Genomic DNA, 16213 nt, shown 5'->3' with positions numbered 1-16213 from the left:
CATAACATCTTGCAAAACACGTTTCTTCTTTCAAGTTGAAAATTTTGTTACGAGTGAAGGTGGAAAAACAGCGTCTGCTGCCACATTAGCAATTTTGACAAATAAAACATATCACTTGTTTTTTGGTATCTGTATTTTCAAAAGCGTTTCTGTTTCGTTCTGCTTTCTTTCGTAGTTGCAGAGGGAGAGGTGCATCGTGGGAAACAGCATGGCCGCTGTGTATTTTAGGTAAACACTTGGGGCGACATGTGGTCTAATTGCCCTGCAGGTGTCACATGTGTCTCTGTGTGTGTTGGTGTTATGTGTATGTATTTCGGTATATTGGTTAGGCCCGCGGTGCCCCCTGAGACGGTTGGTGGCAGAGACTAGGAGAGCTCATGTTTAAGCCCATGTGTCATATCTGTGCCTCAGTCTCCAAGGCATATGGCTTGGGAGTGGAAAATAGGACTGGGGCGTACAGACAGACAGACAGACAGGCCCATAGGGACCACTGATCTACCCCTCTCATTAACCCATGGGCCCCGAGGGACCCGGGGTCAGTGGGTAAAGACACCACTGAACATGATATAACGCCATATGGGGCCCTGCCTTTCAAAAGTACTTAGTATGTGCAAATCTGTTTTGTCAAAGAAATAAGGGCAGCTCTGATTGGTTGGAGGCATTTGTCATGATCCAATCACTGGTCTCAGTGCTGAAATGAGGTGCGCCTCAGACTTTTTCATTTGAAAGTAAGAACAAGCTAAAATGTATTATTAGAAGTATTATCTTCTAATATTCCTTTAAAAGTCTATGGACAGTTTGTGAAAAAGAAAAGTCAAAATAACTATTTTTAGGGTTCCAGACAAAATAAACAATTAAGGAGCTTTTGGCTCCTATTAGGGAAAAAATGCAGCCAAATATTTTTTTTTTAAGTGGAACAAAAGAATAAATATGTTTTTAATGTTGTCGTATTGTCACGTTTGCCTTACTTTTACAGCATCATAGTATTCACCATCTTGTGGATGTCCTGGGATCAAAGATTCACTTAAATTAGGAACCAAATTGCTTTTATCAACGAATTGTTCTTTACACAGAATCTGAACCAGTGTCACAGACCATAATGTCACTAAGCCAATGAGTATAGTTTGACCTCGTCCTAAATGTTGTTGTATGTCTTGCACACATCCAGTCTATTTTTCTTCATTAGTAATATCTGAGAGGTAAAGGTGCTGGTGAAAGGCAGCTCTTCACATGTGATTTCAAAAAGGTTCCATATGCTAGTTAAAGGTAGAGTGAAAATGAACATTCTCTTATTTTCCCAAACCTGCATGCACTTGCTTGCTTCTGTGGAACACAAATGAAGATATTCTGAAGAATTTTGGTAACCGAACAGTTTTGTTTCCTTTGTACAGACAAAAAAATACAATTCAGGTAACCAGAACGCATTCTTCAACAACCAACATTCTGTGTTCAGTAAAACTAAGAAACATGTTAGAACCGACATTAGGGGGAGTAGATAATCACTATCCTTTTCATAGCATTTATTTCGTTATAGGATAATGTTTTTTTTTTGCCTTAAATTCAACATATACTAGTACATTTGTAACATTTCAAATTAGTAAATGTAATATTAATTGACTCACAATTGAACAGTAGTATATTTACAGATAATTGCAGAGCAGGCATACGTTAATCAGACGTTGTTTTTGCTGCAATATGTCTTTACACTGAATTTTGAGCAGTAATAAAGCAGCCTTAGTATGGCTGCCTCTAAACAAATAAATGCTGTCAGAAAATCATGATGCTCTATCTAATGCATTGAATAATGTCAAACTAATTAAACCTTATTTTAATGTGTTACTTTGTTTTATAATGCCTTTCTAGGTGCTACTTCAGTGTCCACCTGTGGGACACATGTTTTTCATAGTCTTGTCATTTCCTGATAGACATAATCTCTTTCTGGGGAAAAAAGTCCCCTTTCCCTAATTGAATATCCTTTCTCCCTCTAATATTTTTACATTCATGCAAGTAAAATGAGTTGGGAATGTCACCTCTTGCTTGCAATCTGTTTTTGAATATGAGACCCTTGCTATTATTAGCTTTATATTAGTGCATGTCAACCATCGCAGGGCATTATTCGCACATACAACACTTATTTAACAGCCTGGCTTTAATGAACTTCTTCTTTTGTTTGCCTTTGATTCCATCTGTGTCAGTGATTTCCACTCACAGCACAATGCAAAGTTTTGTCTCTTGCCGTCTAGGGTGAACGAGCATGCAAATAGCTCACCGTAGAACCCGGCATTTGTGTAAATTTGCGTCTGTGCAACCCCCATCTTACTGGAAAGCATTGATGCATGTTTGGGGTTTTGAGCCTTGTGTAATACATTTGGCCACATAATGTGGACATCAATCACACCGAGCTATGAACAATGCACAATGATGATAGACGTTTAATGGATACTCTGGGACTCATTGTAATAAAAGCAGGAATCCATTTAGTGTATGTAGCACTCTGTCCTTGGGATGCAGTCCAGCCCAAAAGAGTTGTTTAGGTTAGTGTGACCGGGAAGGACGAGATGGAGGTCAAATGGTGATGAGATAATGAAGACGGTTGATGATGTCATCACAAACTGGCTGGAATACCTGATTCTCATTAGACAATCACAGTCATGTGATTTATTTTCCATCTAGTATTAATATTTAATTGAATTATCTTTATTTCAATTACAATTTTATTTAACAATAAGCTTTTCTAACAATATGCTTCTTACATAGCTGTGCTTGTCCCATGCTTTTTGTATCTATTTTGCTTTGCAAAATTCACCCACAAAATATATGGCTGATTTGTTATTTGGCAACGTTGTTGGAATTTTTTAGAAATGTTTAAGTGGCCGCAGTTATCGGCCAAGCCACTAACCTCAAAATGGTTAAATATTGGGTGACTAATCATTGCTTGTATAACTAGTCAATCACTCGTTAGCTTCTGTGACCCACACACGTTGTATTTATTCATTGTTAAATTATCAAAAATATTAAAAAAATTATCAAATATGACAGTAAAGATATTTTATAGTGTTTATATTTATTTAATTATATTACATAAATATAAAGTTAAAAAAAACATTAATATCAAAGAATCTGTTGTAAATTTGTTACTGTTTTCACAAAAATACTAAACAGCACAACTATTTTCAACACTAATAATAATGCAATGGTAATGAATGTATAATTATAAATATATTTTTTTTAGCACCGGATCAGCATTTTAGAATGATTTATGAGGATCATGTGATGCTGATGAATTAATCTTCAAAATACATTTTAAATATATAATAAGAAATTAACAGTTAATTTAAATTGTAAAATTGTACTGACTCCAAACTTTTGAATGGTATTATATGAGCACCATTGTACATTAATTGTTAATTCATGGCTCTGACTGTTTGCATTGATTGGTTAAAATGTTCTTTGAGTCTGTGCTACTATTATAACAGACAGGTGGCGCTATTCTGTGACAGAATACTAAGCCTTAAATCTCCTATACTCCCGCCCTTTCCTCCCTCACTCAGTCCACTCTCTCTCTCTCTCTGAGCAGCTGCCTCTGCTGAGACAGGAGCAAATGAGAGCAGATGAATCCATTTGGCCCCTGGCCCTGTTGTGGCCCTGCCATGCTCCGAGCGCTCTGCTCTGCTCTGGGGCAGCTCGGGGATAATGAGCCTGGAGATTGAGCCACTGTCGAAGTGCGCCTCATATTGCTCTCTCTCTCTCTCTCTCTCTCTCTCTCTCTCTCTCTCTCTCTCTCTCTCTCTCTCTCTCTCTCTCTCTCTCTCTCTCTCTCTCTCTCTCTCTCTACCCCTCTCCCCCCTCTCTCTGTGCCTCTTGTTTCGTTCCCTCTTTGTCTCTCTTTCACTCTCGCTTTGGGTTAATAGAGGTGAGGCTCCTCTAGTGCGGGACACTTTTTCCAGCAAATTAGGGGAAGGATCTGTGTCCCAGAGCCTGCCCTCTGTTACCCTCGCCCGGCCCGCCTCTCGCCGCTAGCAACGGAGAGCTTTCATCCAAAACGGGGAGGGTGGTGGGTGTTGAGACTTGGGCAGGGGTAATGAGGACTGACAGGGCTTGATTCCTGAGCAGGGATTGAGAGAAAACAGCTGACAGGTGAAGACGAGAGCGAGAGAGGACCAGTGCGGCTGAGATAAAGTACAAGTGAGAAGAGATGGAATGGAGGGAGGGAGAGAACAAGGGCGAGGCGGGGGTGAAATTCTCGTGCTAATGGAGGTGGGACTTGTGGCGGCTCAGGGGCTCTTGGCTGGAGACGGCAGGCCCTTTGAGGTTAGACAGGATCAAAAGAGCAGAATAACAAAACAGAGAGACTTCACCCCAGCACGGCTCTCAGCACGCCTGCCCGCCGCTCCGCCCTTCAGGGCAGGGATTCAGCAGCATGTATGCGCGGGGGTTTTACCCTAAGAGCCTGGCACAAATGCGTTCACAGCCTCTTCTTGCCTTTTCGTTCTTGTTAGTGTCTGGTTAAATCTCTCTTCACTCTACAGTTCATCTATCCTTTTGTGTAATATTCTCTTTCTGGCTACTAGCTATGCTAGAATGTAAGCCAACAATATTATCTAGATACTAGACTAAATTAAAACACTTAAAGGGTTAGTTCACCCAAAAATGAAATTTGATGTCATTAATGACTCACCCTAATGTCGTTCCACACCCGTAAGACCTCCGTTCATCTTCAGAACACAGTTTAAGATGTTTTATATTTAGTCTGAGAGCGTATGCAAGTGTATGCACACTATACTGTCCATGTCCAGAAAGGGAATAAAAACATCCTCAAAGTAGTCCATATGTGACATCAGTTAGTTAATTAGAATCTCTTGAAGCATCGAAAATACATTTTGGTCCAAAAATCATAAAAACGACGACTTGATTCAGCATTGTCTAACATAAACTAACCCTTTAAGGGACTTTTTTAACAATATAATATGGCTTTGTATCAGTATAAACCCTGATGTATATTCAAATGATTGCTTTCCCCCCTCATATCCCCCTGAGACAAGAGATTTATGCATTTTATTTCTGGAAAAATTCCTCCTATGATGCATATTGACAATATTTGCATCAATGTTTGGCCAAAGGCTAAAGACTACAGCCAGCAGAGGGAGCCATTTCCGCATGTTTTGAACCCGCGCATGGGGGACGAAGATCACACTCAGAGCTCAGCTCAGCTACAGGCACTCATTTAAACGGAGCTATGTTGAGCAATGTAAGTCTTTTAACTTCCCAAATTAATTTCTATGAAAGTTAAGCTTGCAAAGGCATGAACTGAAACTGCCAGACTGAACTCGCGTTGTGAATGTATGCCGCGAGTCTGGTCATGATTACCTCAGCTCTCATCACGAGAGCTCATCAGCTCATTTATCTGACTCCTGCAGTTGGTGCTCAGTGATGTGATACTCGCGCGGTGACTCACTCATTATATTGAACAGACACGTTCAGTTTTTAATTGTAGTGTCTTCTCCAACTCAGTCACAGTAATCCAGTAGTGGTGGCTTTGGAAATGGCCTCACAGGGCAGCGAAGCATTCTGGGAATTGTAGTCTTTCATCCCCATGAGACAAAAATACATTTTCTGTCTTTTCTCAGTCTAGAAAGCACCAAATTCAAAAATAATTTCACATTTCTATTACACTGATGACCCAGTTTAAATACAGATTCATCTTCCCATCACCCATAGTTCTCTGAAGAGAGTTTTTGAAGCCTCAAAGTTGCAGTTGCCATCTTGGCAGCACGTCACCATGCATCAGTCCCGATTAACTGACAATGGGCAAAGAGGCAGAATGTCGCTGGAGCTGAGGTGACATGATGACTAATAAACAGCAGACAAACGGCTGTCCACCTGTCACTCAAATGCCCCAAATTATGCCAAAACGACTTTATATAATGTAAACGAATGAGCTGTTAAAAAAAAAAAAAGTTACCCCCCTCACAGTTAGCCAAAATTAGCCATAGACAAAAACAACAATTTGTACCTGGCTGTAAACATTTTTTTTTTTTTTTTTTTTTTCAGTTGTACATTTTAGTGTACAGAAGTCACTTCTGTATTGGTTTCAAGAGAAAATGGGGGAGGTTGCCTTATGGTTGTAATTACATAATGTATATACGATGATTGCTAATATCATCTTATATACCATCTAGTATATTATGTATTTGAACAGTGTTGTTCTATAAGATCATATAAGACAACTTGCTTTTGACACTTTATTTGAACCAAATATAATTGCCTCATTGTTATTATACATGCACTTTACGTCATTTTAAAGGCTTAGGTCTTTGCTTAAGTCTATTTTTATTACCACAAATATATCAGATTACTTGATTAGTCAAAATATTATATTACACAATTATCAAAATAATCTTTAGTGACTAATCATTTTAAGTGTATTGTATGTTTTATACACAGTGAAAAGCCTATCTTCGACTGAAATTTCAGGATTGTCAGCAAGCTGTCTAGATAGTGAATGTTTATGGTTGTCAATGAATGGGATGCTAAATATAATTTTGGCTTTAATACGATTTTTCCAATAAATAGGCAAGAATAAACCTGGTGTCCTCCATTTCTCCCTTCTCCTGCAGACAGCAAAGCAGTTGCATACGACAAGCTCATAATCACAACTTCAAAAGTGGGAAGTATGACATTTCTGATAGCTTGTGAAGGCAGCATTAGTTTCATTCACACCAAGAACGATAACTATATTAGCGTCCACACCAACAGATGATAACATGACTGCAGCATGTGTTTGTAATGCATTCATCTGCTGCCTTTCATCAGCTGAAAAAAAAAATTCTTTAAGTGATTGCAGTATGAATTCATTAAACACTGGCACTTTTGCTTACTGGATGTTAATGAAAAATTTGTATCACTAGTCATATGCATAAACAAAATTATCAATAAAAACTCTGAATGTTATATTATAAGTATTCATGTTTTTGGAGTTAACGTTGACTTTTTGAATAAATGTGCTAAACAAGTCTAACTTGCTTCCCAAACAATGCACTTTACTGTGTACTTGCACTATAAACAAAATACTGCCATCTAGTGTTTGCATTTTAGATGTTTTGTAGTTTATGGAAATGTTGTTTCAAATACAATGTGATGTCAGCTTTAGTATGTTTAGCGCCTTCCACTACGTGGGGAAACTATGGCTGTTGAGTGGATAAATTGTGTAAAGTACATAATACGTAAGGTTGTTATTGTTGTTGTTCCTTCTTCCTAAAGCCTGTACAACATAGAACCTAACACATTTCAGAGTAAATCTGGCTATTGAGGGGGACTTGATTTTGTTGGATTGTGACATTTAATGATTAATAGTGTTTTGTCACCCATGCAACCACAAAAAAAACACATAGAAGGAAATTTTTTTTTTTTTTTGAATAATGTACCATGATGGATTGGGTCCAATAAGACTAGGGTTGTTCATTGCAAAAGTATTATATTTTAACCTCATGTTGTTTTTGAATTCTCTACATATTTCAGACCATTTGAGAGAAAAAATGGCAGAGCGATTGTGTCTATTACAGATTCTTAAAGTCAACGTGTTTGACCTTGCTCCACTTCTAAACAAGACATGAATCCATAACTAGAAAAAACACAAACACAGGAGTGCTAAAGCGCATTTCAAACACTTTGCATGATTTCTCTCTCAGGGGCAGACCTGCGAAACCTTCGGCTGTCTGCACTGAGACCTTGAGAAGACTAAACAAATAAAATACATGTTTATTTGATGTAAGGTCTCACAAAATGCACAAAAGTATATTGTGTAAAAATGTGGCCAAAGTCCAAAATCAGGCTTCTGTATCAGTAAAATACTGGCTTCTGTATGTATTTCATCAGCAAAAATTGTATTTTTGAAAACATTCATTTTCATATTGTCTTCTGTAAACAAATCAAAACCAGGTTTCGGCACGGCACACAGAGACGACCCCTGCTTTTTGCCTGCTTTTACAAGTACACACACAAGCAATTCTGTGATTCTCTAAGCAGCCCTGCCGATTACGTTGAGATAGCGGGATTGATTAGCTTGTCAGCTTTTCTGACAGAATCGAGCCCCTGTCTTGACTACGGCAAATTACTCTGACTTGATTGGGCCCACCTGCAGCTCTTTTTTTGGAAATCCTCAAGGTCGCATCACTCCAGCGTTTTTCACTTCTGACCTCAACTGAATGGTAATTCATTGCGCCAATCATCCAGCGCTGGCACAGTGTTGTTCCAGCGCTGGCTCAGTATTGGCTCTGGTAATTAAATGGGGCTTGTGTGCGTCCGCTGGGAAAAAGGGATGGGGAAACGATGACCAGGTGGTGGCAGAATGCAGGACCTGTCAGACTTGCTGATGACCATTTTAATTCTGCTCTGCCTGGGGCTATAATTGATATTTAGTAGAAAGGTTAATTGTAGCAGTGATCTGTTTAAATTAGAGTAGAGATCTGGAGACTGGGGCCAAGACCTTGCAAGCCACTTGGGACACATGAGAGTTGCTGGAGTAATACACACATTCTCATATATATATAAAAAATAACGTTGCGTCACTATTGATGCTCATGGCTTTACGATCCTACATCGGCATCAAAACACCGGTAACCCTGCCCCCAGCCGCTGACGCAAGCGTTTTTTACTTCTAGTCCAGCAATGTTTGGTGCTACTTAAGAACCCCTTTTTCTGGTTTAAAGCTGGTGCTTTGGGTGTGAAAAGACAAAGAACTGATTTGAAAGTAAGCCCTGGCTCTGAACCAGCACCAGCACTGTCTTGGTGAAAAAGGGGTATCAGATGTCATCCTGGCCCATAATATTTGAAAGAGTGTATTTGACACAGAAAAACTCTGTCATACGTCCAGCTCGTGTTTTGAATTCTCTTAGCATAACTCTTTAACAGTATAAATAATTCAAAATGCATGAAATAGCATTAGATCCTATATTTTAAAATATATTCTATATACTATACATAGTGTAAGTGCAGGTATACAATACTTTGAATTCTGACAAATACAGCATTCTAGCAGTACTAATTTCCTTTTGTCATTCTTTTAAAGAAAATCAGGTTTAGCTAACGAAATGGAGATAAAGTATTGCATTGTACCAACAAGACGAACACATACTTGTGACCGCCATTTTTTAAAATAGCAGCTAATAAAGCTAACTGCTGCTCGATTGTAATCTCCGTCTACAAATTACGGCGAGCTGCACGAATGCATTGGATTTGCGGTGTTTTGATGCGATATAGGATCGTAAAGCCATAAGCATCAATAGTAACACAACGTTTGCCATTGTAGGCTTGTTCAAGATGCGTCGGTGCTGTGCAGCCATATGACATCAAAGTAAAGTGAGATCATACGACTCCCTATGCTTTTGAATCACTCATGCAGTATTTTGATATCATACATGGATTGGTCCGCGCAGCGCAGATGCATCTCGAACAAGTTTGGCATGTTTGTTTCCCTTCACTTCTCCCAGATGAGCGCATGCGCACGTCAGATCGAGAGCAAGAGCACGTCCATCAACGAGCTTCAATCGGGTTACGGAAGCCGCTGGCAGCACTGTCTTTTTTTTTTTAGACCACAACTATGTCATCTGAAGAATTGTGTTTTTGGTTGTGAGGGAATTAAACCTTGTTCAGATTCCCAAATAACCCAGCATTAAGGAAACAGTGGATGCAGTTTTTTGTTTTTCTTTTTTTCATAGCAGCAACAAAGTTCTGCAAGTGTCACGAGTCGAAACCGCAGGCAGTGAGTGAAACTATATCAAACGTCTGTTTTGTTTGCAATCAGCGCACAAGTGCATATAATGTAAACAACACAAACAAAATAGAATCAAAAGTTGTCTAGGGATAACCATATTCCACGATGTATTGTGTATGTGTGCTTGTGACTCTTTAGCTCTGCCCACTGCACTCCTCCACGAGTTCAGCAGTTTTCGGGAAGAGTCAGTGTAGCTTATCTGTCTTTTATAAATATGACTTCTGAGATATGAAGGATGCAATACTACTCTGTATTCAACATTAACATGAGATTGACAGAAACGGGGTGTGTGTCATGTACCCTTTAAACATATATTGATGTACACATGCTTATCTGTTAACAATAAGATTTGTGCACTTGAATACTTAAATGTAAGCTAACGTAATGACAACTATGTGGTCTAGCCTTTAAAAAAACTGAAGATCTATCTAGATTGAATCGTTTCACATGTATCCTCATCTGCAGATGGCCATCTAAACATAGAACATGGTCAGTGAATGTCATTTTGAGGAGAACTGTGGCCCTTTTGCATGCATTCAAATCAGTGGATCTTCAAATGCAGGAAAACAGGGAGTTTGAAGAGCGTTCCTAAGCTCTTCCACCAATATTGTCACAAGAATGCATGAAGCTGCCTACATTTCACAGTTTCAGCAAAAACAACTCCTTCATCTGCCCTCCACTCACACATTGGGTTTCCCTTGGGTTTTCACGGGCTAATGCTCTGAGTGCACCGGATAAAAGTAGTAAGACAACAATGCCTTGGTTCCAGACACAACTAGGCACCTCTTGGGAAGTAGGGCCTTAAAATTCCAAAGCAAATAGATGAAAGCATTGCCTTTCAAATTGGCTTCGTTTTCAGTCAATTTGAATATTGTTGTAGTTTTTTTTAAAGTCTTTGTTGTCTTGTAGTGTCCAACCCAACAAGTTAACAAAAACATGTTAATAAACATGAGTGCTTCAGAGTGCATCATTTTACAGTGATGCTCAAGTGTTTTCATTATGGTTACAACAGCCATATAATGCTTTGTCCTAATTCTAAACTGTTATTTTTCTTATTTGCTCTCTCTAGTCTTTGAGTCTTCTGAGCCAGACTGGGAGGAAAATAGAGGAGACGGAGGTGAACACGGCACCCAGGAGCAGCTCTAAAGATCGACTCAGTGAGGTAAGCGCAATGAAGTGTGTCATTATGACGTCAGTATGCATGACAACCAATAGAAGAGGTCCATTTTGCCTTTACCAGCCAAGTTCTTACATGTGTGTAGAAAAGGTTTTCAAGCAAAATGCCCGTTTGGATACACAACACATGCGTACACACATGCATTCCTTCTTACACTTTGTCTTACAGCCATTTGTCACTAGCAACCGTACTGCGCTCTCTAAAGATATATTTATTCAAAACCAGCTGAAATACAATACACATTTTATATTGGCCTAGACTTCATAATCATCTGCATTTTTTGAGCAGATCAGATTTCATTTAAAGGGGTGGTAAAACACTAGCCTACAAATCTAGACGCACCCTAGCGGCAGCAAATTTAATTTGCCAGCAAGTGTCGTCTAGGAACTCTCTATACCCTTCTGAGCTGTATTCCTCACAATCTGGACGGGCCAATCACGTCGTGTATAGAGTCGGCGGGCGGGGCCATAATGACGACGGCCGAGTTGCGTTTGCGTGATTCTGTTGTCTAATAGTAAACACAGAGAAACTGGCGAACGGCGGCGGTCTTTCGAATCAGCTTTGACCGCGACTCTGGAAGACTTGGAGTTAAGCTTTTCTAGAGAAAAGAACAAAGAACGGCACTGAAGTCATTCTTAAAAAGGGAAGATGTGTTCTGAGTTTAGCCGACCAGATACGGTGAATGTTTAATCTGTCAGCGAGCTCTGTTTCACCTTCGTTGCTCTGGTTGGTTGTAGCGCTATCCTATCGCGTGCAGAGGGAGTTTGAAAGACAACCGTTTATCCCGCCCCTCAGATTGAGCCCTGTCAATGGTGAGTTTCCAGACCAAACATCTTGATGTGGGTCTCGCTTGTCAGGCTAGTAAAACATGATTTCATTTTTCTTACTTTAGCTAGTGTGTAATGTTGCTTTTTGAACATAAACAACATCTGCAAAGTTACTATGCTCAAAGTTTAAAGCAAAGGGAAATATTTGGTTTTAAGGAAATTACTTTCTAAGGACTACAGCAAACGGGCAGTAGGGAACTACAGCCTTTTCCTCCAGACTTGCTGACATCAGCAGCAACAATATTTACATAAACCACTCTTCTGAGAATATTTAATAAGGGGGGTGAGGACATTTTTTATTGCTGTGGAGAAGAGTAGGCTGGAGTGCTTTAGGTGTTTAGCCAATCACAGCACACTGGGCCAGCTAAACCAATCAGAGCCGATTGCGTATTTTTGAGGGACTGACTTCATAGAACCAGAAAACTATCAGACCGAGAGGTGAGACAGAGCAGTGTAGAATAAAGGTAAAATGTATAAAAAAAACAATGCAATTTTTTAAAAACGAAGCATGAACACATGTTACAGTACACCCCACAAACACAACCAAGCCTTCGAAAGAATGTTTTACCACCCCTTTAATTATTTATTTTTATTTTTTTTTATTTTTTTTTTATTTATTTATTTATTTATTTATTTATTTATCTCAACGTTCATTGTTAACTTAGGTGTATTATATTGCACTCTTATCCTATTGTAATAGTATTTATATATAATATGCAAAATGGTTTTTTTTGTATACTTATATTATATGATATTAATTCCATTTTAATACATTTTTATTCTTAGATAAATACAAGTTTTATATTTTAGTTCTAAATTTTGTGCAAATGTATTGATTCAATTTTAATGAGTGCGGTAAACTGTTTGCAAACTGTTTTATGGTCAAATATATGTGTATGTACTGTTACATGCAAAGAGGAATAACTCTCGTTCATATAATATAGTGGTTCCTTTTTTGTGAGGATTCCCACAGTGTTAAAAAATATGGATATATCCGAATGTAGTGAGTATCTTATATAAAAAAAAAATATATATATATATTGCTTGTATACTGTTTGTAAAATGTATTACACATATATTAAACGTTTAATAAAATATAACTATATAAAATATATGTTTGAAATAGTGCTGGGGAAAAATGTATCGTGCTTAATCCAAAATAAAATCCAAAATAAAAGTTTGTGTTTACATAATATATCTCTGTGTATTGTGTATAATTATTATGGATATATAAATACATACTCATGCATATATATATATATATATATATATATATATATATATATATATATATATATATATATATATATATATATATATATATATATATATATATATAAGAAAAATTCAATGAAGTACATTATATATACAGTATATGTACGCAAAATAACTTAAATATATAAATTCATGTGTGTTTATTTATATATATATACATAATAATTTTACATAGTACACACATATTTTATTTGAATGCGATTAATCACAATTATATTTTTCCCAGCAGTAGTTTAAAATAAATTTTCTAGTAATGCCAAGCTCTAAAACATGTCACTGGGTAGAACTTGAGAGTAGATTTTTCCTTTTAAATCATTTTCCAGTAAATCAAATTCAGAGCGCCTTCTAATATTGTTGTGGCCTATGGAGTCAAAAAGATTGAAAACCACTGATCTAATTGGTCTTTTGGCAGGCGACTCTTGTGTTAACTCATGGTCAGATAGGACCATTACCTCAACAGTGTCTTTGTAGAAAAGAATCCCACTTCAAGCTGGTGCCGTTTCTGAGTAATGCAGCACAATATAGAACAGGAGAAAATAGTGCTATGGTGTCGGTTGGTGCTTGAATGAAGAAATAACGTGATTGAGAGAGGGGTAATGAGAATTTGTGTCTAATTCCCCCGAGACTAGCTGAATACGCATCCCTAACTAACGGCTGTCAAATGCGTGTCCGAAATCCCCTGTAAATTCGTTCAGATGGATTCGTAATACGGCGACGGCGAGGCTGCGCGCCTCAGCGAGCTGAGGATGAAGGGAGGAGATGATGATGAAAAGAATAAAATGTTTTTAATGAAGAGATTAAATGTGATGCTTAGGCTGTTAAGGATTCGGAGGGGAAATTTCAGTCTTCGCTTTCCCCCTCCCACCCTTCACCGCCATCATTTATGAATTTGTGCAAAAGGCTGTTTTTCATGAAAAAGTCAGAGAGGGAGAGCGAGGAAGAGCGAGAAACGAGCTCGAGGCAGATAAAAGCGTGATCCAGGCTGACAGTTTTGACAGCAAAAAGCGACAGAACAACGGGCAGACAGAGAGAGGGAGGGAGGGCTGAAAGACTGCAGAAAATTGCAGACTGTAATGGCTGACAGTGCCAGATATGACATTTCCCTCTAATCTCCTGCCAAAGAAATGGTGCTAAAATGCAGAGCACCATATCCATGTCATCTGTAGGCCTATCTGTCCATCTCTGAGCGAGAGAAAGACACAAGATAGCAAGAGATCTGCGGAGCCCTTTCGTTTGGGGCCCGCCACACGAGGCCCGGACGCTACGCTAACGCTAGCTTTGTAAACAGGATCATCTTTCATCACTGTCACATTGTTAAATGGTGTAAAAAATCTCCCCTTGTGATTCGCCATACATGCTAATTTTCTTTGCATACCAAATACGCTTTTCATACTCACTTCAAAGACGCTTAGGCGTGTGCGCCGCTAGCTAACGATCTCTGTGCTTCAGAGGCGGATAAAACTGGATTTCCTTTTTGTCGTTGGAGTGTCAGAAGGATATGGAAACAAACGAGGGGGATGGCGTTGTCTCAAAGAACCGGGGGCAGGCAAAGAGTGATTTAAAAAAAAAAAAAAAAACAGCCAATGTGGGGGTTTGCCACTTTAGCGGTGCGTGGATTTTGCTAAGATCTAACGTAACATGTCCACTTGCTTAGCATGACTTTGGCTCCCGTGAAGACTTTACAGAAAAACAGTGTGTTAACGAATGAAGCTGTGAAAACATTTGAAGTAGAGTATATTCAATTTGTCTTACTGACTGCATTCAAATCACTGATGATTATGGCTCAAATTAGATTTTTTTGTGAAACAGATGTTTTTTTTTTATTTTTTATGACCGTCTGTACAGCCAAAATCTCACTGAACATTTCTGACATTTCAACTGACATTTTCAATTCTGATCTGGGCCACTATCAGATAATAAATCAGAGCTTTATCTGATGTTGTTGCAATGTGACCTTGATGTAAACATTCCTGACTGTACACACTAATCACACTCCACATTTATGAATTGCATACTTAAATCTTTCTGATGAAATTAGTGTGGTGCTTGACAGTTCAAAAGGCATACAAACATGGTGCGTCCGAAATCGCTTTCTGTCTGAGTTGGTACTATATTTGAACTGCGACCACTAAAAAAATGATTTGCTTTCTATGTAGTATAAATGTAATTTGAACATTCTACATCCGCCATGTTGTCATTATCATGTGACTTACCAGCGTCAGTTACATCGCTTCACCTCCAAAGCCTCTACCATGGCCTAATGGGATAGTAGTGTCCATCAAATGCACACTTCAGAATCTCACCCGAAGTAGAAGGTCATACTACACTTTTGGTGTACAGTTTTTAATATACTGTAGAGTAGAGACGTATTCGATTTTGGATGCAGGAACAGTGTTAAGTTGTTGTGGGCTGTTGTCAAGGTGTTATGTGGTTGCTAACATGTTCTGAGTTCTGGATGGTTGCTAGGGCATTGCTAAGTGATTCCCTGGATGTATGATATTCCCTAAATATAAGCTTGATTCTCTTGTTCAATACTACTGTTGAGAAGTTTGTCTAGTAAGGCTTTTTTTGTTTTGATTTTACAGGAAATTAAAATATTACTTCAGCAAGGACACATTCAATTGATCAAAATGTACAATACATGCATTTCTGATGTTTCAAAGGATTTCAAATAAATTCTAAGTTCTTTCCATTCATGAAAGAATCCTTATAAAATCAGTTTTCACATTGATAACAATAAGAAATGCTTCTTGAGCACTAAAACCAGCATATTCAAATGTTTTCTAAAGGATCATGTGACAATTCCTTACTGTATTTTTTATCACATGAAAGCAGTTATGGGGAGCATAAGAGACACGTTTCAAAAACACTATTTATTGAAATACTTTAGCTTAAAAACCTCATTATCGTTTGGATCAAATTGAATATGCTATATCTAAACTGACTATACAAGCTTTTGTGTTTCTGAACAGAAAGGATGCTTTCGAGTTTTGAGTGGTTCTGGTAAGGTAATGACTGATAGTTTCAAACCCACCCACTATGTCACAGAAGCTGCCCACAGAAACCCAGCAACACCTACTGCATCTCAGCCGCTTGTTCGCTTACTAGCTTCACGCTCCGTTGCTTCCTGATTGGCTTCTTTTCATCCGCTGCCCTATCTTA

At 38.4% G+C, this 16213-nt stretch overlaps 1 protein-coding gene across 10 annotated transcripts in view; it reads left to right on the top strand.

Annotated features, from left to right (window-relative positions):
- Positions 1-16213, top strand: part of fbrsl1 (fibrosin-like 1) — a 372630-nt gene that overhangs the window by 124957 nt on the left and 231460 nt on the right. For all 10 annotated transcript variants that reach the window (XM_067439376.1, XM_067439374.1, XM_067439373.1 and 7 more), the window contains exon 3: positions 10842-10934. In XM_067439376.1, the coding sequence (XP_067295477.1) occupies positions 10842-10934 (93 nt within the window). The remainder of the gene's footprint in view (positions 1-10841; positions 10935-16213) is intronic.

Source organism: Pseudorasbora parva, chromosome 3 (assembly GCF_024679245.1).
Source record: "Pseudorasbora parva isolate DD20220531a chromosome 3, ASM2467924v1, whole genome shotgun sequence".
NCBI lineage: Eukaryota > Metazoa > Chordata > Actinopteri > Cypriniformes > Gobionidae > Pseudorasbora > Pseudorasbora parva.
The sequence above is the reverse complement of the archived record's forward strand: the minus strand, read 5'-3'. Positions and strand labels throughout refer to the sequence as shown.